Genomic DNA, 26,532 nt, shown 5'->3' on the forward strand with positions numbered 1-26,532 from the left:
CAGAGCCCTGACCTGCAGCAATGCACCACATCTATGCCTAACGCTCTATTAATGCAAACTGCGGTACATAAGCCTGGACACGGTTTGCTCCATCGCTGATTCCCTCAGATCCTGCAGCTGCCGGGGGATTGTTCCGTCCCATCAGGACCGATGGGTTTCCGTAGTGGCTGGGGGTCTATAGATAGTGTGACGTGTGTACAGTACAGCCCAAAAGTTTGGACACACCTTCTCATTTAAAGATTTTTCTGTATTTTCATGACTATGAAAATTGTACATTCACACTGAAGGCATCAAAACTATGAATTAACACATGTGGAATTATATACTTAACAAAAAAGTGTGAAACAACTGAAATTATGTCTTATATTCTAGGTTCTTCAAAGTAGCCACCTTTTGCTTTGATGACTGCTTTGCATATTCTTGGCATTCTCTTGATGAGCTTCAAGAGGTAGTCACCGGGAATGGTTTTCTCTTCACAGGTGTGCCCTGTCAGGTTTAATAAGTGGGATTTCTTGCCTTATAAATGGGGTTGGGACCATCAGTTGTGTTGTGCATAAGTCTGGTGGATACACAGCTGATAGTCCTACGGAATAGACTGTTAGAATTTGTATTAAGGCAAGAAAAAGCAGCTAAGTAAAGAAAAACAAGTGGCCATCATTACTTTAAGAAAAGAAGGTCAGTCAGTCGAAAAAATTGGGAAAACTTTGAAAGTGTCCCCAAGTGCAGTTGCAAAAACCAGCAAGCGCTACAAAGAAACTGGCTCACATGAGGACCGCCCCAGGAAAGGAAGACCAGGAGTCACCTCTGCTTCTGAGGATAAGTTTATCCGAGTCACCAGCCTCAGAAATCGCAGGTTAACAGCAGCTCAGATTAGAGACCAGGTCAATGCCACACAGGGTTCTAGCAGCAGACACATCTCTACAACAACTGTTAAGAGGAGACTTTGTGCAGCAGGCCTTCATGGTTAAATAGCTGCTAGGAAACCACTGCTAAGGACAGTCAACAAGCAGAAGAGACTTGTTTGGGCTAAAGAACACAAGGAATGGACATTAGACCAGTGGAAATCTGTGCTTATGTCTGATGAGTCCAAATTTGAGATCTTTGGTTCCAACCACCGTGTGCGACGCAGAAAAGGTGAACGGATGGACTCTACATGCCTGGTTCCCACCGTGAAGCATGGAGGAGGAGGTGTGATGGTGTGGGGGGGCTTTGCTGGTGACACTGTTGGGGATTTATTCAAAATTGAAGGCATACTGAGCCAGCATGGCTACCACAGCATCTTGCAGCGGCATGCTATTCCATCCGGTTTGCGTTTAGTTGGACCATCATTTATTTTTCAACAGGACAATGACCCCAAACACACCTCCAGGCTATGTAAGGGCTGTTTAACCAAGAAGGAGAGTGATGGGGTGCTACGCCAGATGACCTGGCCTCCACAGTCACCAGACCTGAACCCAACCGAGATGGTTTGGGGTGAGCTGGACCGCAGAGTGAAGGCAAAAGGGCCAACAGTGATAAGCATCTCTGGGAACTCCTTCAAGATTGTTGGAAGATCATTCCCGGTGACTACCTCTTGAAGCTCATCAAGAGAATGCCAAGAGTGTGCAAAGCAGTCATCAAAGCAAAAGGTGGTTACTTTGAAGAACCTAGAATATAAGACATATTTTCAGTTGTTTCACACTTTTTTGTTAAGTATATAATTCCACATGTGATAATTCATAGTTTTGATGCCTTCAGTGTGAATGTACAACTTTCATAGTCATGAAAATACAGAAAATAATTAAATGAGAAGGTGTGTCTAAACTTTTGGTCTGTACTGTATGTCTATGGAGCAACCGATGACGGGGGGCATCACTCCCCACATTAGAAGTTATCACCAGTCACCAAGTATTGCAGTCTTCACATCAGCCTTTATAGGGCTGTAAAAAAATTAGCAAAATGGTAAATTCCCTCCAAAAAATACCCACAACACCCCATTGTTTTTTGGGTTTCTTTTTTTCTCTTTTTTATTTTTACATTTATCATTCAGCAAAAATAATCATATTTTCAAGGAAAGTGTAGCGATCGATAAACATAATTGGGCATTTGTTTTTTTATATATATTTTTCTTCTTTACGTCTTTTTAATTGATTTTTACGCATGTGGCAATGTCAATTGTTTTTATTTTTTTATTAGAAGAAAGAAAGGAGATTGCTACTTTTTATATTTTGCTTTATTTTTTTTATTTTCTTTTACATTTTTATCTTTAATTTTTTTTACTTTTATTTTTTGGATCCTGTTAGGAGACTTGAACCTCCGGTCGTTTGAGGGCTTGTAATATTTCGGTTTCGATAGACCCAGAATCTCTCCTCAATTGCTCCAATTACAGGGGGTATTCTCATCTCCAAGACCCCAATATATGGTAGGTGTAATGATAATAATATTACCAAATATCTCCATTTAAAAATGTAGTATAGTTCTTCTGATTTGCTATGTCACTTGCCCCATGTGCTGGGCATTGCAGTAGCTTAGGTATCCATGGTTACGACCACTAACAACTAACTGTCACTATGCGTGTTCTTAACCATGGCTACCTAAATTACTGCAATGCCCTTCACATAGGGTAAATGACATAGCGAATCAGAAGAACTATATTACATTTTTAATTGGAGGTATTTGCTAATATTATTACACCAACTATATATTGGGATAGGATCTTGGATTACCCCTTTAAATTCTGCTGTCAGTGACAATGTCATTTAAAGGGGTTGTCCAGTACTTTTTTTTTTCCTATAGTTGCTCACTACCTGCTCGTTCTGCCCAGCACCAGCTCAGAACAATCAGTGATGCAGCTGTTCCACGTCGACAGAGCAGCTCATCTTCTTCCGCTCTGCTCTGTCGATGGGACATAACTGCAGACGTCATGCTGATTGACAGCTGGCCCCCCGCAGTCAGGCAGCGGGGAGCCGGCTGTCAATCAGCATGACATCGACAATCACTCCCCATCAACAGAGCAGAGCGGAAGAGAAGCCACTGCCCTGTCGACGTGATTTCTGGATGTCGCCCTTTTCCAGCACAGCGCGCTCCGTACGTCGCGGTGTGAAATAACGGCTTCTCATCCTCCACATTTCAGATCCGCGCTGTCGGACATATTCGACATCATTGATTTAGACGGCAGCGGCTTCCTGAGCTTGGAGGAATATAATTTCTTCGAGTTGCGGAGCAGCGGCGAGAAGTGCGACGCCGACGCCTGGGAGGTTTGTAAAGGTGCGCGCTGCTTTATTTTTGTGCATTTTGCGCCTCGTCCACACATCCCGCCAGCAGTCGTCTCCTTCTATATTAATGAAGTCACTTAATGCAGTTGTTTAACGGGAAAAAGTGTTATTGGGAGATAATTTGGAGGAGATTTCAATGTGTCGCCCCATCCCGGGCCGAGAACACCGGCCGTATTACAGGCTGTAAAAAGTCCACTAATTCCCAGCAAAACATTTGCATTTTTATGGTTTCTATTAAGAATGCATTAGAACTGAATTACTTTTCTTTTAACCTTTCAGCAAGATGGTAAAAAAAAAAAAAGCCTCTGGCGTAAAGGCCACGCGCGGGTAACATTTATTATCATATGACCTTAATATCCCCCGCTAACAGCCCGGCTCCTTCCCCGGACCCCGCCGAGGAAAACCTAACATCATTTACCTGTTATTAATTCTGCCGTTCATCGGAAATCTGCAGATAAAATGCTGGTGCAGTCACTGTGTAGATACAGCACAGCTCGAAGTATATACAGGATGTAACTCAGGATCAGTAATGTAATGTATGTACACAGTGACTGCACCAGCAGAATAGTGAGTGCAGCTCTGGAGTATAATACAGGATGTAACTCAGGATCAGTAGTGTAATGTATGTACACAGTGACTGCACCAGCAGAATAGTGAGTGCAGCTCTGGAGTATAATACAGGATGTAACTCAGGATCAGTAATGTAATGTATGTACACAGTGACTGCACCAGCAGAATAGTGAGTGCAGCTCTGGGGTATAATACAGGATGTAACTCAGGATCAGTAATGTAATGTATGTACACAGTGACTGCACCAGCAGAATAGTGAGTGCAGCTCTGGGGTATAATACAGGATGTAACTCAGGATCAGTAATGTAATGTATGTACACAGTGACTGCACCAGCAGAATAGTGAGTGCAGCTCTGGAGTATAATACAGGATGTAACTCAGGATCAGTAATGTAATGTATGTACACAGTGACTGCACCAGCAGAATAGTGAGTGCAGCTCTGGGGTATAATACAGGATGTAACTCAGGATCAGTAATGTAATGTATGTACACAGTGACTGCACCAGCAGAATAGTGAGTGCAGCTCTGGAGTATAATACAGGATGTAACTCAGGATCAGTAATGTAATGTATGTACACAGTGACTGCACCAGCAGAATAGTGAGTGCAGCTCTGGAGTATAATACAGGATGTAACTCAGGATCAGTAATGTAATGTATGTACACAGTGACTGCACCAGCAGAATAGTGAGTGCAGCTCTGGGGTATAATACAGGATGTAACTCAGGATCAGTAATGTAATGTATGTACACAGTGACTGCACCAGCAGAATAGTGAGTGCAGCTCTGGAGTATAATACAAGATGTAACTCAGGATCAGTAATGTATGTACACAGTGACTGCACCAGCAGAATAGTGAGTGCAGCTCTGGAGTATAATACAGGATGTAACTCAGGATCAGTAATGTAATGTAATGTACACAGTGACTGCACCAGCAGAATAGTGAGTGCAGCTCTGGGGTATAATACAGGATGTAACTCAGGATCAGTAATGTATTGTATGTACACAGTGACTGCACCAGCAGAATAGTGAGTGCAGCTCTGGAGTATAATACAGGATGTAACTCAGGATCAGTAATGTAATGTATGTACACAGTGACTGCACCAGCAGAATAGTGAGTGCAGCTCTGGAGTATAATACAGGATGTAACTCAGGATCAGTAATGTAATGTATGTACACAGTGACTGCACCAGCAGAATAGTGAGTGCAGCTCTGGGGTATAATACAGGATGTAACTCAGGATCAGTAATGTATGTACACAGTGACTGCACCAGCAGAATAGTGAGTGCAGCTCTGGAGTATAAATATGTAATTTCTATGTTTGTAATATAATAGAGAACTTTGAAACCAAGAAGAACGAGTTAACAAGAAAAGGCTTCTTGGATCTCAATCTAATGGAGGCCAATGACCGAGAAGGAGACCCCAGTGACTTGTGGGTGACGCTTCAATCCATGGGCTATAACAAAGCACTGGAAATGACGGAGGTAATTATCTTTATGTGACCAGTCCTACGATCCGACATCCTGTAATCCGTAATGCAGCGATCTCTCGTCTGCGCCAGGTAGAGGAGTCTCATGGCTTTGCGCACCAGGCGTTGGGTGTGAGCCCTGCTCTGACGCTGTGACATGTACTATGTGTGTGTCTGTATGGCGGTGTTATTTATTCCGCAGGCCTGCCCTTTCCTCATTGATGTCTATGCTGAGAAGACGAAGCCTCAGCTGAAAGCCGCGAGTCGGGATCCCGGCAGTCGCCTGCTGCAGAAAGTGCTCTGCAGATCAGTCCTTCTTAAAGGGGATGCAAAGCAAATGGACGGCTGTGACCATGTCGTCGTCTACACCTATAAGAACGACACGCGCATCACTTCTGTCATCGAGAATAAGGTGTGTAACAGCCGAGTGGTTACCATAGATACGGCCGCCGCTGATTCTTCCTGACTCAATTGGAAAACTGATGCTTTTTTTTTATCTGCAGCAGGCCAATACTTTGAGCGTTTTTGCAGCATCTTTTCACCATACAAAGCAATTAGAAAGTGCAAAAATGCTGCAAAAAACAAATCCAGGTGTTTTTAGTGAATATAACTGACTTTATTAAGCATGTCCTGTAGACAAGTGACATGATCGGTACCAATACACACGGTGACTCTGCTTTTCTCTCCCTAGTCCGATAAGAAGATTGTTGTGCAGGTAAATAATTATCAGAGTAAGAACATTATCAGCAGCCGAGGAATGAGCGTGTTTGCTGTCGAAGTGCCAGGAAAGTCGACCACGGTGAGGAGCTGGCCGCCCTAGTACGATGCTGGCCGCGGCTGTGCGGGCAATCCCTGCTTGCTAAGGGCAGGTCCGCCTGCATTGTGCATTGCTCTGTGCTCTTAGCACAGTCTTTTCTGCAGGTTTGTCACCTAGGAGTATTCAAGTTTCAGGTTGGGTAAAAACATTTGTTCTGCACTGATCGTCCGCCATGTTCACTTCTGCGCCAGCAATCCTCTGCCCGGCACTCAGGGCGCCTCTTGTGCTTACGAGGCTCCAGGCAAAGGATTGTCGGTGCAGAAGTGACTGCTGCCATAGAGGAACGGCCTCAACTCTGATCCGGGGCAGAGCAAATCTTTTTGTGCTCGGCTGCAATATCGATAAATCATACAGTTTTCCAATATACTTTCAGCATCAGTTTTTGCGGTTGTCAGGATCTCTGCTTCCGCCATAACCCTAACCCTAAAGATGGAAATCTGTCCCGGTTATGAGTCGGACACACAAGTGCACGGATCATTTAAAAAAAAACGCCAAGAACAGATGCGGTTACAAAACTGCAATGTATTTGCAGGACTGGCTGTTTAGTGGTCGCTGCTGGGTCCTGCAGATCTGCACCGATCATGTGGATAGGAAGTGATCGGAACTGGTGTTCAGTGCAGAATGAGAGAGAAGACTGAAATATTTGGGTTTTTGTTGCCCCAGAAACCTTTTTTTTTGGTGCCCTATAGAGCTAGGGTATATTCCAGTGTGATCCGTTTCATCCCAGTTACATTCAGACTGGGCCACGTGATCTCCAGTGTGACCACCAGTCCAGTGCACGCGCTAATGTGTAGATAGGAAGTCAGTCTGTGACTTCCTGTGCGCGACAGGACGACATCATAGTAACATAGTTAGTATGATGTCGTCCTGTCGCGCACAGGAAGTCACAGACTGACTCATCACTTATCTAACCCCTCCTGGCAGATCTCGGACCCCCTTTTGTCGCTCTGTTTTACTCCCATTTATTACGCCATGGGTTCTTGTTTAGTACATATGCCAAAACTTAAAAAATGAGAAAAAGGTTACGTGGGACGTGGTTTATCTTTTACGGTGAAGTACAACATATTTATAATTTAATTTCTACATAACAATGGCAACAAAAATTTGCAAATTCTACACAGATCACTAAAAAGGCGCAGGAATGAATATATTTACATTGAAACCTCAAAAAAAGTCACAGGTTTGGTAAAATTCTGCATCGATTTGCGACCTTTGTCACATCGGTTCTTATCTAACATTGGGGACGTTAAATTAATTGTCACCAATATTATTAATAATTAATTAAAGGGAGATGTCCACCTTTGGGGGTAATTCTTGTTTTTCTTACTTAAACGCATGTATTTTAAATAAAGATCCCTTTTGCAATTGGGCTTCATTAAAACTTTGGCACGGTTTAGCTTTTACAGACTCGTCGTTTCTCGGCAAATTCAACTCGTCTGTGGTTATTAATCAGCTGAGAGGAGCTGAGAAAAAGGCAGAGAAAAAGATACAGACTATCAGAAAGAGCTCGCTGATTAATTCTCAGTGAACTCGTTCTGCAACACGGAGGCTGTAGAAGGCAAACGGAGCAAAATTCTTAATCAAACTCAATTGCAAAAATTATTTTTAGTCCGAAATACATGCAGATAAGTGAGACATTTTTCAAAAAAAAATTGGACCCAATGCTAGACAACCTTTTTAACCCCTTCATGACCCAGCCTATTTTGACCTTAAAGACCTTGCCGTTTTTTGCAATTCTGACCAGTGTCCCTTTATGAGGTAATAACTCAGGAACGCTTCAACGGATCCTAGCGGTTCTGAGATTGTTTTTTCGTGACATATTGGGCTTCATGTTAGTGGTAAATTTAGGTCAATAAATTCTGCGTTTATTTGTGATAAAAACGGAAATTTGGCGAAAATTTTGAAAATTTCGCAATTTTAACATTTTGAATTTTTATTCTGTTAAACCAGAGAGATATGTGACACAAAATAGTTAATAAATAACATTTCCCACATGTTTACTTTACATCAGCACAATTTTGGAAACAAAATTTTTTTTTGTTAGGAAGTTATAAGGGTTAAAATTTGACCAGCGATTTGTCATTTTTACAACGAAATTTACAAAACCATTTTTTTTAGGGACCACCTCACATTTGAAGTCAGTTTGAGGGGTCTATATGGCTGAAAATACCCAAAAGTGACACCATTCTAAAAACTGCACCCCTCAAGGTACTCAAAACCACATTCAAGAAGTTTATTAACCCTTCAGGTGCTTCACAGCAGCAGAAGCAACATGGAAGGAAAAAATGAACATTTAACTTTTTAGTCACAAAAATTATCTTTTAGCAACAATTTTTTTATTTTCCCAATGGTAAAAGGAGAAACTGAACCACGAAAGTTGTTGTCCAATTTGTCCTGAGTACGCTGATACCTCATATGTGGGGGTAAACCACTGTTTGGGCGCACGGCAGGGCTTGGAAGGGAAGGAGCGCCATTTGACTTTTTGAATCAAAAATTGGCTCCACTCTTTAGCGGACACCATGTCACGTTTGGAGAGCCCCCGTGTGCCTAAAAATTGGAGCTCCCCCACAAGTGACCCCAATTTGCAAACTAGACGCCCCAAGGAACTTATCTAGATGCATAGTGAGCACTTTGAACCCCCAGGTGCTTCACAAATTGATCCGTAAAAATGAAAAAGTACTTTTTTTTCACCAAAAAATTCTTTTAGCCTCAATTTTTTCATTTTCACATGGGCAACAGGATAAAATGGATCCTAAAATGTGTTGGGCAATTTCTCCTGAGTACACCAATACCTCACATGTGGGGGTAAACCACTGTTTGGGCACATGGTAAGGCTCAGAAGGGAAGGAGCGCCATTTGACTTTTTGAATGAAAAATTATTTCCATCGTTAGCGGACACCATGTCGCGTTTGGAGAGCTCCTGTGTGCCTAAACATTGGCGCTCCCCCACAAGTGACCCCATTTTGGAAACTAGACCCCCCAAGGAACTTATTTAGATGCCTAGTGAGCACTTTAAACCCTCAGGTGCTTCACAAATTGATCTGTAAAAATGAAAAAGTACTTTTTTTTCACAAAAAAATTCTTTTCGCCTCAATTTTTTCATTTTCACATGGGCAGTAGGGTAAAATGGATCATAAAATTTGTTGGGCAATTTCTCCCGAGTACGTCGATACCTCATATGTGGGGGTAAACCACTGTTTGGGCACTCGGCAGGGCTCGGAAGGGAAGGCGCGCCATTTGACTTTTTGAATGGAAAATTAGCTCCAATTGTTAGCGGACACCATGTCGCGTTTGGAGAGCCCCTGTGTGCCTAAACATTGGAGCTCCCCCACAAGTGACCCCATTTTGGAAACTAGACCCCCCAAGGAACTTATCTAGATGCATATTGAGCACTTTAAACCCCCAGGTGCTTCACAGAAGTTTATAACGCAGAGCCATGAAAATAAAAAATAATTTTTCTTTCCTCAAAAATGATTTTTTAGCCTGGAATTTCCTATTTTGCCAAGGATAATAGGAGAAATTGGACCCCAAATATTGTTGTCCTGTTTGTCCTGAGTACGCAGATACCCAATATGTGGGGGTAAACCACTGTTTGGGCGCACGGCAGGGCTCGGAAGGGATGGCACGCCATTTGGCTTTTTAAATGGAAAATTAGCTCCAATCATTAGCGGACACCATGTCACGTTTGGAGAGCCCCTGTGTGCTTAAACATTGGAGATCCCCCAGAAATGACACCATTTTGGAAACTAGACCCCCAAAGGAACTAATCTAGATGTGTGGTGAGGACTTTGAACCCCCAAGTGCTTCACAGAAGTTTATAACGCAGAGCCATGAAAAAAAAAAAAAAATTATTTTCTCAAAAATGATCTTTTAGCCTGCAATTTTTTATTTTCCCAAGGGTAACAGGAGAAATTTGACCCCAAAAGTTGTTGTCCAGTTTCTCCTGAGTACGCTGATACCCCATATGTGGGGGTAAATCACTGTTTGGGCACATGCCGGGGCTCGGAAGTGAAGTAGTGACGTTTTGAAATGCAGACTTTGATGGAATGCTCTGTGGGCGTCACGTTGCGTTTGCAGAGCCCCTGATGTGGCTTAACAGTAGAAACCCCCCACAAGTGACCCCATTTTGGAAACTAGACCCCCAAAGGAACTTATCTAGATGTGTGGTGAGCAATTTGAACCCCCAAGTGCTTCATAGAAGTTTATAATGCAGAGCCGTGAAAATAATAAATACGTTTTCTTTCCTCAAAAATAATTATTTAGCCCAGAATTTTTTATTTTCCCAAGGGTTACAGAAGAAACTGGACCCCAAAAGTTGTTGTCCAGTTTCTCCTGAGTACGCTGATACCCCATATGTGGGGGTAAACCACTGTTTGGGCACATGCCGAGGCTCGGAAGTGAAGTAGTGACGTTTTGAAATGCAGACTTTGATGGAATGCTCTGTGGGCGTCACGTTGCGTTTGCAGAGCCCCTGATGTGGCTTAACAGTAGAAACCCCCCACAAGTGACCGCATTTTGGAAACTAGACCCCGAAAGGAACTTATCTAGATGTGTGGTGAGCACTTTGAACCCCCAAGCGCTTCATAGAAGTTTATAATGCAGAGCCGTGAAAATAATAAATACGTTTTCTTTCCTCAAAAATAATTATTTAGCCCAGAATTTTTTAATTTTCCCAAGGGTAACAGGAGAAATTTGACCCCAATATTTGTTGTCCAGTTTCTCCTGAGTATGGTGATACCCCATATGTGGGGGTAAACTACTGTTTGGGCACATGCCGGGGCTTGGAATTGAAGTAGTGACGTTTTGAAATGCAGACTTTGATGGAATGCTCTGCGGGCGTCACGTTGCGTTTGCAGAGCCCCTGATGTGCCTAAACAGTAGAAACCCCCCACAAGTGACCCCATTTTGGAAACTAGACCCCGAAAGGAACTTATCTAGATGTGTGGTGAGCACTTTGAACCCCCAAGTGCTTCATAGAAGTTTATAATGCAGAGCCGTGAAAATAATAAATACGTTTTCTTTCCTCAAAAATAATTATTTAGCCCAGAATTTTTTATTTTCCCAAGGGTTACAGGAGAAATTGGACCCCAAAAGTTGTTGTCCAGTTTCTCCTGAGTACGCTGATACCCCATGAGTGGGGGTAAACCACTGTTTGGGCACACGTCGGGGCTCAGAAGGGAAGTAGTGACTTTTGAAATGCAGACTTTGATGGAATGGTCTGCGGGTGTCACGTTGCGTTTGCAGAGCCCCTGGTGTGCCTAAACAGTAGAAACCCCCACAAGTGACCCCATTTTAGAAATTAGACCCCCCAAGGAACTTATCTAGATATGTGGTGAGCACTTTGAACCCCCAAGTGCTTCACAGATGTTTACAGCGCAGAGCCGTGAAAATAAAAAATCATTTTTCTTTCCTCAAAAATTATGTTTTAGCAAGCATTTTTTTTGATTCACAAGGGTAACGGGAGAAATTGGACCCCAGTAATTGTTGCGCAGTTTGTCCTGAGTATGCTGGTACCCCATATGTGGGGGTAAACCACTGTTTGGGCACACGTCGGGTCTCGGAAGTGAGGGAGCACCATTTGACTTTTTGAATACGAGATTGGCTGGAATCAATGGTGGCGCCATGTTGCGTTTGGAGACCCCTGATGTGCCTAAACAGTGGTAACCCCTCAATTCTACCTCCAACACTAACCCCAACACACCCCTAACCATAACCACAACCCTAATTCCAACCCTAACCCTAAGGCTATGTGCCCACGTTGCGGATTCGTGTGAGATATTTTCGCACCATTTTTGAAAAATCCGCGGGTAAAAGGCACTGCGTTTTACCTGCGGATTTTCCGCGGATATCCAGTGTTTTTTGTGCGGATTTCACCTGCGGATTCCTATTGAGGAACAGGTGTAAAACGCTGCGGAATCCGCACAAAGAATTGACATGCTGCGGAAAATACAACGCAGCGTTTCCGCGTGGTATTTTCTGCACCATGGGCACAGCGGATTTGGTTTCCATATGTTTACATGGTACTGTAAACCTGATGGAACACTGCTGCGAATCCGCAGCCAAATCCGCACCGTGTGCACATAGCCTAATTCTAAAGGTATGTGCACACGCTGCGGAAAACGCTGCGGATCCGCAGCAGTTTCCCATGAGTTTACAGTTCAATGTAAACCTACGGGAAACAAAAATCGCTGTGCACATGCTGCGGAAAAACTGCACGGAAACGCAGCGGTTTACATTCCGCAGCATGTCACTTCTTTGTGCGGATTCCGCAGCGGTTTTACAACTGCTCAAATAGAAAATCGCAGTTGTAAAACCGCAGTGAAATGCGCAGAAAAACCGCGGTAAATCCGCCATAAATCCGCAGCGGTTTAGCACTGCGGATTTATCAAATCCGCAGCGGAAAAATCCGCAGAGGACCAGAATATGTGTGCACATACCGAAACCCTAACCCTAGCCCTAACCCTACCCCTAGCCCTAACCCTAACCCTACCCCTAACCCTACCCCTAACCCTATCCCTAGCCCTAACCCTACCCCTAACCCTATTCTAATATTAGTGGAAAAAAAAAAATTTCTTTATTTTTTTATTGTCCCTACCTATGGGGGTGACAAAGGGGGGGGGTCATTTATTATTTTTTTTATTTTGATCACTGAGATAGATTATATCTCAGTGATCAAAATTCACTCTGGAACGAATCTGCCGGCCGGCAGATTCGGCGGGCGCACTGCGCATGCGCCCGCCATTTTGGAAGATGGCGGCGCCCAGGGAGAAGACGGACGGGACCCCGGCTGGATCGGTAAGTATGATGGGGTGGGGGGGGGATCGGAGCACGGGGGGGGGAATCGGAGTGCGGGAGGGGTGGAACGGAGCACGGGGGCGTGGAACGGAGCACGGGGGGGCTGGAATGGAGCACGGGGGGGTGGAACGGAGCACCGGGGGGGGGGTGGATCGGAGTGCAGGGGGGGTGATTGGAGCACGGGGGGGTGATTGGAGCACGGGGGGAGCGGACAAGAGCACGGGGGGGAGCGGAGCACTGGACGGAGGGGAGCCGGAGCAGTGTACCGGCCAGATCGGAGGGCTGGGGGGGCGATCGGAGGGGTGGGGTGGGGGCACACTAGTATTTCCAGCCATGGCCGATGGTATTTCAGCATCGGCCATGGCTGGATTGTAATATTTCACCCGTTATAATGGGTGAAATATTACAAATCGCTCTGATTGGCAGTTTCACTTTCAACAGCCAATCAGAGCGATCGTAGCCACGAGGGGGTGAAGCCACCCCCCCTGGGCTAAACTACCACTCCCCCTGTCCCTGCAGATCGGGTGAAATGGGAGTTAACCCTTTCACCCGATCTGCAGGGACGCGATCTTTCCATGACGCCGCATAGGCGTCATGGGTCGGAATGGCACCGACTTTCATGACGCCTACGTGGCGTCAAAGGTCGGGAAGGGGTTAATTTGGAAGTGCATGTTGCTGCTCTCCTGTGACATCATACAGGCCTATGGGGATGCGGGTGTACTAACATGTCGCCTTTCTGTCCTCAGGTATCTCAGCATGTTATGGCTGCGAACGAGAAGCTGGAGTGGCTGTATAACTGTGTGCACAACGTCCTGTCGTGAAGCCGAGCCACGGGCGGAGGTCACCAGTCCACCTTTATGAGAAGATATTATAAATAAGATTTCTGGTGCCAAAGACTTCCAATCAATAAGAAAGTGCCAAATTGTTTCCAATATTTCTGTTATCACATATTTATTATGTCAGAGTCAAAACCCCCACGTATAAATGTACCGCCAGGTGTGGAACAAGAAGTTACCGTATATTAAAGAGCAACCGCGGTCTCAAAATCTCAAATACTGCACCCACATTATAATAGTGACCACAGCTGAGATGTAGGGTGGTCAAAAGTGCCCCATTCCGGTGATCAGTACCGGAATAACCGCTTTTATTCTAAATTGTGTCCAGGAAGCTACGGAGGCACAGGAAAGGCTGCACAGCGGCACACAGCATGTCACAAGCAGGTGGAGAGCTAAAATGCTTCGGACGGTATAAGTCTAAGAGTTTTCCCATGGCAGAGGATATATACCCTATCTGCCATACATCTCAGCTCTTACCTGATGGGCTTCTACATAATTTAAACCGCAATGACGTGTTAGGGCAGTCTGAAGAGACAAGGCTCCAGAGATCTGTGTCTCAACTGACAGAGGACATTTCAAAAACCTGACCTGCACATCCAAACATAGACTAAGTGTGAACAGGTGCTGAACCTAGAGTCGCCAACTCGTATATAGTTAAGTAAATAAGGCAGCACACTGCAGCGCTAGAACATGCAAACTTGAAAACACGAAATTTGAACTGCATTACTGCACTAGAAATATGAAAAATGAGAGCGTTTAGCGCATAAAAATGGCCAATTTTATGTGTACCTGGTAGCCCCTTTATGGCATCTCTCTTATACCAGGTCCTAAACTTGCCTTACTCAACTGACAGAGGAGCTGTATCGTAAGCACACATACCCAAGATCCGAGGAGGAATGCTGTGACAGGAGGAGAAATAAATCTTCTCGGCTCATGGCACATGGAGGACCGGAGCTGGAGAAAGATATATCCTTTGTGCACAGTCCACAGAGAAGATTTTTTTTCCTATTTTGTCACAGCCCTTTGTCCTATTTAGAAAGTCATATTTGTTCCAAGATCTTTACAAACATAGATAAAAAAAAATGGGAAAAGAAAAATGAGTAAAATCACACAGATGACGCGTTTTGACCCTCAGTGGTTCCTAATCACAAGAATCTTAAGAACCGTTCCGGCGTGAAACGCATCATGTGATTTTTATTCATTTTGTTGATCCCTGCTGTAATTTGGGGCTCGCTCATTAGGATTCACAAGGTGGGGGGAACTTTTGGTTAAACCCATATTATTTGTGTAACCTCCTATGAGGTCACAGCCGGCAGGGCCGCTGCTATTTTTTGCCGGCGATGACCTCTGCTCTCCGTGTGTAACAGAATCCCCTCCGATAAATGTCAGCTGTGCAGGAGGATCCTCCCGGATCAGGCTCCCGCGTTTATACAGCCCAAGGAGGTCGCTAGAAATCAGAAATATTGTATGGCACGGCACATTTCAATTATTTGTAAAAGTATCGGCCTCCGCCAGGACACAAGGATTGGGATAAAGGCGACCAGTGCCGGCAGCATAGGTTGTGGGAAGACGCATGATGGAACCATGACACCTATGGAGAATGTGGCATCAGAAGTGTAGTATCGGGCCTGAGCGCCATTCGGGAGAGTGACATCACTGCATGATTATATATGGCGCTGTGTATGCCGGCATCCCAGGAGGAGAAGGGTTAATGAGAGGTGGCTATGAAGGGCTTATAATAGGTTTTCAATATCAGATTGGTTGGGAGCGGGCTCCGCTGTGCAGGGGCAGTTCTTGGGGGAGATCAGACCATGATGTTGGGGGTCCGGGCTCACAATCTCCATTATAGGTGTTGGATGGGGCGGGGGTCCGGGCTCTGTGCGGCCCCTCATGTTCTCCCATCCATGTCTGTATGGAGCTTGTGCACTGGGCACAGTCATGGGGAACAGAAAAGGGTCTTCCCCAAACTGTTCCCACAAAGCTGAAGCTACAATTGTCCACAATGTCTTGTGCTGAAGATTTCCCATCACTGGAGGTGAGGGTCCGAGGTCGCCCCCTGATAACAGCCCATATTATTATCCTCCACCATCTGTACAGGGGTCACAATGCAGTCAGGGGGTAACGTCCTCCTGGAATCACCAAACCCAGACTCCTCCATCAGATGCAGAGAAGTGTGATCCATCACTGCACAGAACACGTCTCCTCCAGAGTCCGATGGTGGCGGCTTTACACCACTCCATCCGACGCTCGGCATTGTGCTTGGTGATGTACGGCTCCATGCAGCTGTTCGGCCATGACGCTCCTGGCGGGGGTGCAGAGTTTGCGCTGATACCAGAGGAGGTCTGGACTCTGCCGTTACGGGGTCAGCAGAGCGATGGTGACTTATCTGCCCTTTGCTCCTCAGCACTTGGTGGCCCCACTCTGTAATGTTACGGGGTCCCCACTTCGTGGCTGAGGTTCCTTCCACTTCTCAATAATATCACTCTCAGGTGATGGAGAAAGATTCATGAGTGAAGAAATGGCATGGACGGACTTGTTACCCGGGTGGCTCCTATTACAGGATCGCGCTGGTGTCAGTGACTGAACACCTGGAATGTAATGTTAATAGTGTTAGAGGATTATTCCCACAACCGCATTATTCTTCACAAATCACAGTAAATTCATACTTAATATAAAGACTGACTAAGACCAACATAATACTTCTTTCTTGTACCTTTTGTTTTTTTTTAAGTCCTGCCCCTCTGTGCCTACAGCTTCTCATAACTGAATTTCCCCTGTATATATTGCTCATCCTGTAGTATATCTCTCATTCATGTCCCCTCTGTATACAGCCCCATCCTGTAGTATATATTTTCTTTCAGCTCCCTATATAGTCCCATGTACTTTATCAGCCCCATCCTGCAATATACCACTCCTCTTAGCCCCTGTATACTGCCAACACTGCAGGGTATCTCTTTTCTCATCCCCTCCATATCCAGCCCTATCCTACAGTATGTCTCCTCTCTGCCCCTGTATACATCCCATCCTGAAGTATTTCTATCCTCTCAGTCACTTGTATTCAGCCCCTACTGCAGCACATCTCTCCTCTCAGCCCCTCTATATACAATCCATTAATCCATTTCTGCAGTACATCTCTTCTCTCAGGCCCCTGTATAAAGCCCCATCCTGCAGTATATCTCTAATCTCATCCCCTGTATAAAGCCCCATCCTAGAGTATATCTCCTCTTAGGACCTTGTATACAGCCCCATCCTGCAGTATATCCTCTCATGCCCCTGTATAAAGCCCTATCCTGCAGTATATCAGGTCCCTGTATAAAGCCCCATCCTGTAGTAAATCTCTCCTCTCAGGCCCTTGTACAAAGCCCCATCCTGCAGTATATCTCTCCTCTCAGGCCCTTGTATAAAGCCCCATCCTGCAGTATATCTCTCCTCTCAGGCCCTTGTATACAGCCCCATCCTGCATTATATCACTCCTCTCAGCCCCTGTATACAGCCCCATCCTGCAGTATATCCTCAGCCACCTGGATACAGCCCCATCTGTTGTGAATTCTGCTCTTGGGCTCCCTCCGGTGGTTATGAGTGGTAGTGCTGCTGTAGTTGGATCGCAGCATTTATCAGGTGTATCCATTTATTGCAATCTGGGCTGGGCTATTTAAGTCCTGCTTTATCCTTTAGTCAGTGCCAGTTGTCCATTGTTTTTGGAGGATTCTCATCCATACCTGGTCTCTCCTGGTTTGCTGTTCATTTCTTCAAAGATAAGTTCTGGCCTTGTTTTTGCTGTCCACCTGCTGTGGACCTTATAGTTCTGTGCATTTTCTTGTTTTGTCCAGCTTTGTCTGTGAAGGATTTTTTGCAGCCTAGCTGTGTCTCTGGAGATGCAGATATACCCCCCATGTCTTTAGTCAGATGTGGTGTTTTGTATTTTCTGTGGTGGATATTTTCTAGTGTTTTAATACTGACCGCATAGTACTCTGTCCTATTCTTCCTTTTTAGCTAGTGTGGCCTCCTATGCTAAATCCTGATTTCATGTCTGCGTATGTTATTTCCCTCTCCTTTCACAGTCAATATTTGTGGGCGGCTGTCTATCCTTTGGGGATTTTCTCTGAGGCAAGATAGGTTTCCCGTTTCTGTCTTTAGGGGTAGTTAGTTCTTAGGCGGTGTCGAGGGGTCTAGGGAGTGTTAGGAACCCCCCACGGCTACTTCTAGTTGCGCTGCTAGTTCAGGGTTTGCGGTCAGTACAGGGACCACCTTCTCCAGAGTACGTCTCATGCTGCTCCTATTCCACCAGATCATAACACCCATCCTGCAGTATATCTCTCCTCTCAGCCCCCTGTATACAGCCCCATCCTGCAGTATATCACTCCTCTTAGCCCCCTGTATACATCCCCATCCTGCAGTATATCTCCTCTCAGCCCCCTGTATACAGCCCCATCCTGCATTATATCACTCCTCTCAGCCCCATCCTGCAGTATATCCTCAGCCCCCTGGATACAGCCCCATCCTGCAGTGTATCAATCCTCTCAGCCCCCTGGATACAGCCCCATCCTGCAGTATATCCTCCGCCCCCTGTATACAGCCCCATCCTGCAGTATATCACCCCTCTCAGCCCCATCCTGCAGTATATCTCTCCTCTCAGCCCCCTATATACAGCCCCATTCTGCAGTATATCCTCAGCCCCCTGTATACAGCCCCATCCTGCAGTATGTCTCTCCTCTCAGCTCCCTGTAAACAGCCCCATCCTGCAGTATATCACTCCTCTCAGCCCCCTGTATACAGCCCCATCCTGCAGTATATCTCTCCTCTCAGCCCCCTGTATATATATATATTTTTTTTTACAAATGTATAACCCCTTTAATGTTACGGCAGACTGATGTGCACACTTTTGTCTATAGCTCTGCAGTTCTCCAGAATCTACAACTCCCAGCAGGAAGTCACCAGAACATGCTGGCAGTTGAAATTTTTTTTTTTGTTTAAGGGCCAAGAACAATTGCGCATAGCAACCAATGAGATTCCACTTTTCATGTTTGGAATATGAAAGCAGTGAGCTGATTGGTTGCTGTAGGCAACAGTTGCCAACAAGCAATCAGATTCCAGCTTTCATGTTATGACCTTGAAAACTGCTAAATGGTTACTAAGGACCAATCAGATTCCAGCTTTCATGAAAATGAAAGCAGTGAGCTGATTGGTTGCTGTGGGCAATAGCTGCCAACAACCAACCGAATTTCAGCTTTCATGTTATGATAATTTAAGCCGTGAGCTGATTGGGGTTAAGGATGCTGTGGGCAACAGCTGCCATCCAATCATTTTCCAGATTTTATGTTATGAAATGAAAGCCGTGAGCTGATAGGTTGCTGTGGGCGACAGCTACCAGCAATACTCGCACGTCTGCACACAGGAGGCACGCGGACGTGATTCCGGGCAGTGGGCGGGCGGACGCCCCTCATTGGGCGGTGAGGAGGGCCGGGCTGCCCGCACTGACAGCTCCGACACCGGGCACTGGTTGTCACTGGCTCCGGTCCCTCCCCGTGCACGGAGCGGCCTGTGCGCACACTGAGGTCTCCGGCGCAGCCTCGTCCTTCCCGGCAGAGCACAATGGTGAACATTCAGGTAGTGAAGACCAAGGCTTTCCCGGACCAGAAGCCGGGCACCAGCGGCCTGCGGAAGCGGGTCACCGTGTTCCAGAAGAGCCCGAACTACGCGCAGAACTTCATCCAGAGCATCATCTCCTGCACCGAGCCCGGGGAGCGGCCGGAGGGGGCGCTGGTGGTCGGGGGCGACGGCCGCTTCTACAATGCGGAGGCGATTCAGCTCATCATCCAGATCGCTGCGGCCAACGGGGTGAGTGGTGTGCAGATACGGGAGCGATGTGCTGCAGAGAGGGGGAGCGATGTGCTGCAGAGAGGGGGGAGCGATGTGCTGCAGAGAGGAGGGAGCGATGTGCTGCAGAGAAGAGGGAGCGATGTGCTGCAGAGAGGAGGGAGCGATGTGCTGCAGAGAGGAGGGAGCGATGTGCTGCAGAGAAGGGGGGAGCGATGTGCTGCGGAGAGGAGGGAGCGATGTGCTGCAGAGAGGAGGGAGCGATGTGCTGCAGAGAGGAGGGAGCGATGTGCTGCAGAGAGGAGGGAGCGATGTGCTGCAGAGAGGAGGGGGAGCGATGTGCTGCTCCAGAGAGGAGGGAGCAATGTGCTGCAAAGAGGAGAAGGGGGGAGCGATGTGCTGCAGAGAGGAGGAGGGGGGAGCGATGTGCTGCAGAGAGGAGGAGGGGGGAGCGATGTGCTGCAGAGAGGAGGAGGGGGGAGCGATGTGCTGCAGAGAGGAGGGAGCGATGTGCTGCAGAGAGGGGGAGCGATGTGCTGCAGAGAGGAGCGAGCGATGTGCTGCAGAGAGGGGGGAGCGATGTGCTGCAGAGAGGAGGGAGCGATGTGCTGCAGAGAGGAGGGAGCGATGTGCTGCAGAGAAGAGGGAGCGATGTGCTGCAGAGAAGAGGGAGCGATGTGCTGCAGAGAGGAGGGAGCGATGTGCTGCAGAGAGGAGGGAGCGATGTGCTGCAGAGAGGAGGGAGCGATGTGCTGCAGAGAAGGGGGGAGCGATGTGCTGCAGAGAGGAGGGAGAGATGTGCTGCAGAGAGGAGGGAGCGATGTGCTGCAGAGAGGAGGGAGCGATGTGCTGCAGAGAGGAGAAGGGGGGGAGCGATGTGCTGCTCCAGAGAGGAGGGAGCAATGTGCTGCAGAGAGGAGAAGGGGGGAGCGATGTGCTGCAGAGAGGAGGAGGGGGGAGCGATGTGCTGCAGAGAGGAGGAGGGGGGAGCGATGTGCTGCAGAGAGGAGGGAGCGATGTGCTGCAGAGAGGAGGGAGCGATGTGCTGCAGAGAGGAGGAGGGGGGAGCGATGTGCTGCAGGGAGGAGGAGGGGGAGCGATGTGCTGCAGAGAGGAGGGAACGATGTGCTGCAGAGAGGAGGAGGAGGGGGAGCGATGTGCTGCAGAGAGGAGGTGGGGGGCGATGTGCTGCAGATTAGGAAGGAAGGGTAGACAGTAGAAGTGATGAGCTCAAGGGTAAAGTAGCATAGAGACGGGTCAAAGTGCTTCAAGAACATCATGATGGATTGCAAGTCTCTAGAAAGCAATTATTATGGGGCACATAGTCTGTGCTGGTCAGGAGATGCAGGAGGCTGCAGGTCATGAACTATGTGGGCGCAGGAGGCTGCCGGTCGGGGGATGCCGGGGTGCAGGAGGCTGTGGGTCGGGGTATGCCGGGGCTCAGGAGGCTGCGGGTCGAGGGATGCCGGGGCTCAGGAGGCTGCGGGTCGAGGGATGCCGGGGCTCAGGAGGCTGCTGGTCGGGGGATGCCGGGGTGCAGGAGGCTGCGGGTCGGGGGATGCCGGAGCTCAGGAGGCTGCGGGTCGGGGGATGCAGGAAGCTGCGGGTTGGGGGGTGCCGGAGGCTGCGGGTCGGGGGATGCCGGGGCGCAGGAGGCTGCGGGTCGGGGGATGCCGGGGCGCAGGAGGCTGCGGGTCGGGGATGCCGGGGTGCAGGAAGCTGCGGGTCGGGGGATGCCGGGGTGCAGGAGGCTGCGAGTCGGGGGATGCCGGGGTGCAGGAGGCTGCGGGTCGGGGGATGCCGGGGTGCAGGAGGCTGCGGGTCGGGGGATGCTGGGGTGCAGGAGGCTGCGGGTCGGGGGATGCCGGGGTGCAGGAGGCTGCGGGTCGGGGGATGCCGGGGTGCAGGAGGCTGCGGGTCGGGGGATGCCGGGGCGCGGGAGGCTGTGGGTCGGGGGATGCCGGGGTGCAGGAGGCTGCGGGTCGGGGGATGCCGGGGCGCGGGAGGCTGTGGGTCGGGGGATGCCGGGGCGCGGGAGGCTGTGGGTCGGGGGATGCCGGGGCGCAGGAGGCTGCGGGTCAGTAGGGACTGGAGTTCAAGCTGAGCTTTAATGTTCTGCAGAAGGACTTATTTTGGGGTCCAGAGTCCTTCAGGCCCAGTGACATTAGGGGGCAATGTGCTGCAGGTCTGCGAACATTATATAGGGCATTACATCATTGTAGCACCTGTATTGCTGAGACCTGTAGTACCACAGCCTCTAGTTCTCTGCCTCCTTCCTGCCTGATGACTTTGGCTCTGACGTCAGTACAGATCTGATCGCTATATCTGCCCCTCCCGCCTTTAGGGTATGTGCACACGTCCGGATTTTTCGCGTTTTTTTTGCGGATTTTCCCGATAAAAACGCTATAAATCCGCATAAAAAACGCTCAAATAATGCATCCTATCATTTAGAATGCATTCCGCATTTTTTGTGCAGATGTATGCGTTTTTTTCCGCAAAAAAAACGCAATCCGCAAAAAGAATGGCCATGCTCATTCTTTTTGCGGATTTTCTGCGGATTTCATGCATTCAGGAAAAAAAAAAAAAAAACGCAAAAAATCCGCAAAAAATCCGCGCAAAAAACGCGAGAAAAACGCGCGGAAAAAAACGCGATTTTCTGGCAGATTTCTCCGGATTTTGTCAGGAAAAAAACCTGACGTGTGCACATAGCCTTACTGTACAGATCATTACACCCTGGTAGGACGAACCACGGGGCCCATAGAGAAGCATCTGCCGCAGGGGAACAGCTGATTCTTGCAGCCTGGCCAGACAACATGATCTTGGTGTCACCTTGGCATCATGTGACCTTTGACATTTAAAGTGACCTTGCAGGAATCCAGGCTGGAGTGTGCGCTTACAGCCGCCTGTGATTGTATGTCAGTGATAACCGCAGGCCCTTTAAATAGAAACTGAAGGGATGAGAAATGAATGAAACAAAGGCTGGAAGATAGAAATTGATCAGCCGTGACATTAAAACACCTCATATTGTGTAGCCCCCACTTGTGAACCCCCATTAAGGTATGGACGCCACAAGCCCCCTCCCCTGACGGTGTCCTGCCGGCAGCAGATCCCGTAAGACCCGGGCGCTGATCAGTGCGGCCTCCATTGATCGGACTCGATTTTCCAGCTCATCCCTAATCGATTGGATTGAGGTCTGGAGCTTTGGAGACAAGTCGTCGGTGCCTAGAGGGGTGCAGCCATGCAGGGGGCACTGGGTCTGTATAGACTTTAGGTGGTACGCGTCACATCCACATGCACCCTGCATAGACCGGAGCTAAGCGGCCACATTGACCTGGACCTCCTAGTTGGTGGGTGTTGGACCATCACTGATCTGTTATTGCTGACCTCTCTCTCAAGGATATGTCATCAATATCAAATTACTGGACAATTCCTTTAAGTGCTTCACGTGTAACACCTTGATTGGTTGTTAGAGTTGAGTAAAAAGATTAGCAGGAGCCGATCCAGTGGCTGCAGGGACAGAGCCCAGAAAACGTCCTTCTGGCATCACCGGCGCCCCCGCTGATCATTGGGCCCAGTGTGACGGCATTATGTTGCACTGCACGCCTGTTACTCCGGGTGGGCACCGGGCATGCCTGCAGGTGGTAGGAGGATCGCAGGGCTCTGGCCAGTGGGCATGCACTACTGTCATGGCCATTAGATCGGGGCTTGCTGTATACTCGGCAGCGTCATCAGTCCCTTGTGGTGGAGGTGTCCGCACAGGCGGTGACGTGCTGCCGAGCGATGTGGCACTGAACGATGCACCAGTTACGAGGGAGCAGTGAATTGGAAGCGGTTTGGTGCCCGTTTTTGCATGTGATGTGACCATGTGAGGGGCGAGGAGAGTGCCAGTGGGCTGTAGGGGAGGAAAACCCCAAGAGAAGAAGCACAGTAGGGCCCCCAAGTGGCCGGTATAAGATGAGACAGGAGTTGCATTAAAAAAAAAATGTCTAAAGCCCATAATATGTGCAAGAATGCAACATTCTGGGGAATAAGGCTTCTAAATCTGCAGTGATCGTAAAACGGACATAATGGAAATGTAAATGGAGCCGGATTATAGGCGGTTTTCAGTATACGGGGGCCGGTTCTCAAGGCATGATCACCTTTCCCAATAGGCGTCCTCTGTGTGGCCACATAGTAACAATGTAGCAACATTTCACCACAATGTAACAATGTGCCACTGATGACAGCGGTGGGGATGTGACCGACACGTGGGGAACTTCCTCCCTCTAGTAATGCACTTATTATATGGCCCCTATAACGGCTCGTCAGGATCGCAGCCAATGTCCACTTGGTCCAGTATTAAAGGGATTAAAGCTGAACCGCTCATTTATGTCAGCGGTGATCGTCCTGATTTATAATGCGACCGATGACCCCGGATGGCGGATCTTCATATGTGCTGAAAATTTTCCGTAAGCTCAGTTCACACTTATACATCTTCATCGGACGTACACGTAACATGGATGTGTGTTATCTTTTTGATTAATCGGATTGTACGCTTTGGGCCGCGGTCACAATGGCGTATATTCTTTCATGACAGAATCGCAGCACAGGTGTGGAGAAGATGGAGAACTTGTATCGCCATCTTATCTTCTCCATTGTCTGTATCCGCAGTAATTGGGCTGCACCTGGATGACATCTGAGTGCAGTCCGATGTTTTACACACACCTATAGACTTCTATGGGTGAGTGTGATACGATTTGCCACTATTGATTTTGTTCTCCTGTGGTTTGGCCTGAGAAAATAATTTCAGATCTGCTCTGCCCCATAATATAACATTGGGCTTAGTGCCGTCCGATAAAACATCCCAGAGCACTCGGCCGATGACTGCGCTTGTGTGAACGAGCCCTTAGGCTGGGGCTTCACGGCGACATGTCACTTGATCAATATTTTTCTGAAAAGTTGCACAACATACATTTATGTTGTCAACTTCTCATCCGAGTCGCATGTTGCGTCTTTCACTGAAGTTTCTGGCAAGTGAGTCGGGTGCGACATGCAACCAGCGACCGAATATCCGACACACGTGCACTACAAGAAGTCGCCACATGCAGTGTCGGTGTGTCGCTGTGATTTTCAGTGTCGCCGTGTAGCATAGACGTAACATCACAGAATGGCACAGTATTACTGGACGGAGGCTGTAGATGTGCCACCCCGGCTCTGTACCCCCGCCTCGTGTACCCCGGCTCTGTACCCCCGCCTCGTGTACCCCGGCTATGTACCCCCGCCCCGTGTACCCTGGCTCTGTACCCCCGCCTCGTGTACCCCGGCTCTGTACCCTCGCCTCGTGTACCCCGGCTCTGTACCCCCGCCTCGTGTACCCCGGCTCTGTACCCTCGCCTCGTGTACCCCGGCTCTGTACCCCCGCCTCGTGTACCCCGGCTCTGTACCCCCGCCTCGTGTACCCCGGCTATGTACCCCCGCCCCGTGTACCCTGGCTCTGTACCCCCGCCCCGTGTACCCTGGCTCTGTACCCCCGCCTCGTGTACCCTGGCTCTGTACCCCGCCTCGTGTACCCTGGCTCTGTACCCCGCCCCGTGTACCCCGGCTCTGTACCCCCGCCTCGTGTACCCCGGCTCTGTACCCCCGCCTCGTGTACCCCGGCTCTGTACCCCCGCCCCGTGTATCCCGGCTCTGTACCCCCGCCTCGTGTACCCTGGCTCTGTACCCCGCCCCGTGTACCCTGGCTCTGTACCCCACCCCGTGTACCCTGGCTCTGTACCCCCGCCCCGTGTATCCCGGCTCTGTACCCCCGACCCGTGTATCCCGGCTCTGTACCCCCGCCCCGTGTACCCCGGCTCTGTACCCCGCCCCGTGTACCCTGGCTCTGTACCCCCGCCCCGGCTCTGTACCCCTGGTTCCTGTGTTTGGCACGAGGCCTCGGATTGTCCTCTGTTCGTTTTTGAAAAACTTTCCTGAATGTTTCTCACGTCTCTTCCAAGAGCTGCAAGGGGCCGCATCCACTGACTGCTGCAGAGGAGTGCAGTGAGGATGAGGGGGCCGCGTACAGACCCTCTATAAGAGCCGTGTACACCGATCCTCTACTGTATGGCTGTCAATACTGAGGGTCTGACTGCTGCGAGTATGGGGGCGCCTGCACCGGTTTTCATCAGTAACATAGTAACATAGTTAGTAAGGCCGAAAAAAGACATTTGTCCATCCAGTTCAGCCTATATTCCATCATAATAAATCCCCAGATCTACGTCCTTCTAAGGTAGACATCTTTTAAGGTTATGCTCACACATCGGTTTTTTTATTAAAATATATATATATATTTTTTCTCTGCATGAAGAGCTTCGGCTATAGTCAGAAGACCACAGCAGGAATCGCACATTATTGGTGATATTGATCTCAATGGAGAAACAGCGCAGTAAAAACACTGGAGGAATTGACCCCTCATCACCGTAAAAAACCGCAATGAAAACATGCACCTTGTGAATGAGATTTTGGAAATCCTCCTGCCCTCTTTTTTTTTTTTTCTTGTTAGATGAAAACCGCTGTGTGTGAATAAACTCTAATTTGCAATGCATGAGACAAGGACGCCGCCGAGCCGGCAGTAACGATGCGTCTGTATGATGTAGCTGAGCTATTGGGGCTGCGGGGGCCGTCCACCATTACTGTACCTCCAGGGATCTCTCCGGACTGATGGATGGGGGTTGAGCGATGGCTGCGCGTGGGGTAATAAAGCCGAACCCTCTAGACCACCGTGTACTGGCGTCTCAGCTGCTGCTCCACCTCAGCTATGTCTCCACGTCTGACGTCAGTTCAGGTGGGAGAGTATTCCCGGCTCTGTCCCCCCCCTTATACTGCTGATTGTGATGGGGCTCAGTGTGATTGACAGCTGTGATCTCCTGTCTTGTAAGGCCATAGTTCAGTGTTAGGAGATCACTGAGAGTAGTTTACAGTGGTAGTGTGCAGGGCTGTCCCAGGGGATTCCAGGACTTA

The 26,532-nt window shown here is 48.4% G+C and overlaps 1 protein-coding gene across 5 annotated transcripts in view; it reads left to right on the top strand.

Moving 5' to 3' along the window:
- PGM1 (phosphoglucomutase 1) overlaps positions 1–26,532 on the top strand; it is a 95,467-nt gene that overhangs the window by 22,789 nt on the left and 46,146 nt on the right. For 2 of the 5 annotated variants that reach the window (XM_069738187.1, XM_069738189.1), the window contains 5 exons: positions 3,113–3,246; positions 5,157–5,305; positions 5,492–5,701; positions 5,981–6,088; positions 13,648–13,943. The exons of 1 other annotated variant lie outside the window; for it this stretch is intronic. In XM_069738187.1, coding sequence (XP_069594288.1) covers positions 3,113–3,246; positions 5,157–5,305; positions 5,492–5,701; positions 5,981–6,088; positions 13,648–13,722 — 676 coding nt within the window. In that variant the 3' untranslated portion in view covers positions 13,723–13,943. Of the gene's footprint in view, positions 1–3,112; positions 3,247–5,156; positions 5,306–5,491; positions 5,702–5,980; positions 6,089–13,647; positions 13,952–19,087; positions 19,576–26,532 lie in introns of those variants that run through there. 2 more of the 5 variants (XM_069738186.1, XM_069738188.1) reach the window with 2 other exon arrangements.

This window comes from Ranitomeya imitator, chromosome 8 (assembly GCF_032444005.1).
Source record: "Ranitomeya imitator isolate aRanImi1 chromosome 8, aRanImi1.pri, whole genome shotgun sequence".
NCBI classification, from domain to species: Eukaryota; Metazoa; Chordata; class Amphibia; order Anura; family Dendrobatidae; genus Ranitomeya; species Ranitomeya imitator.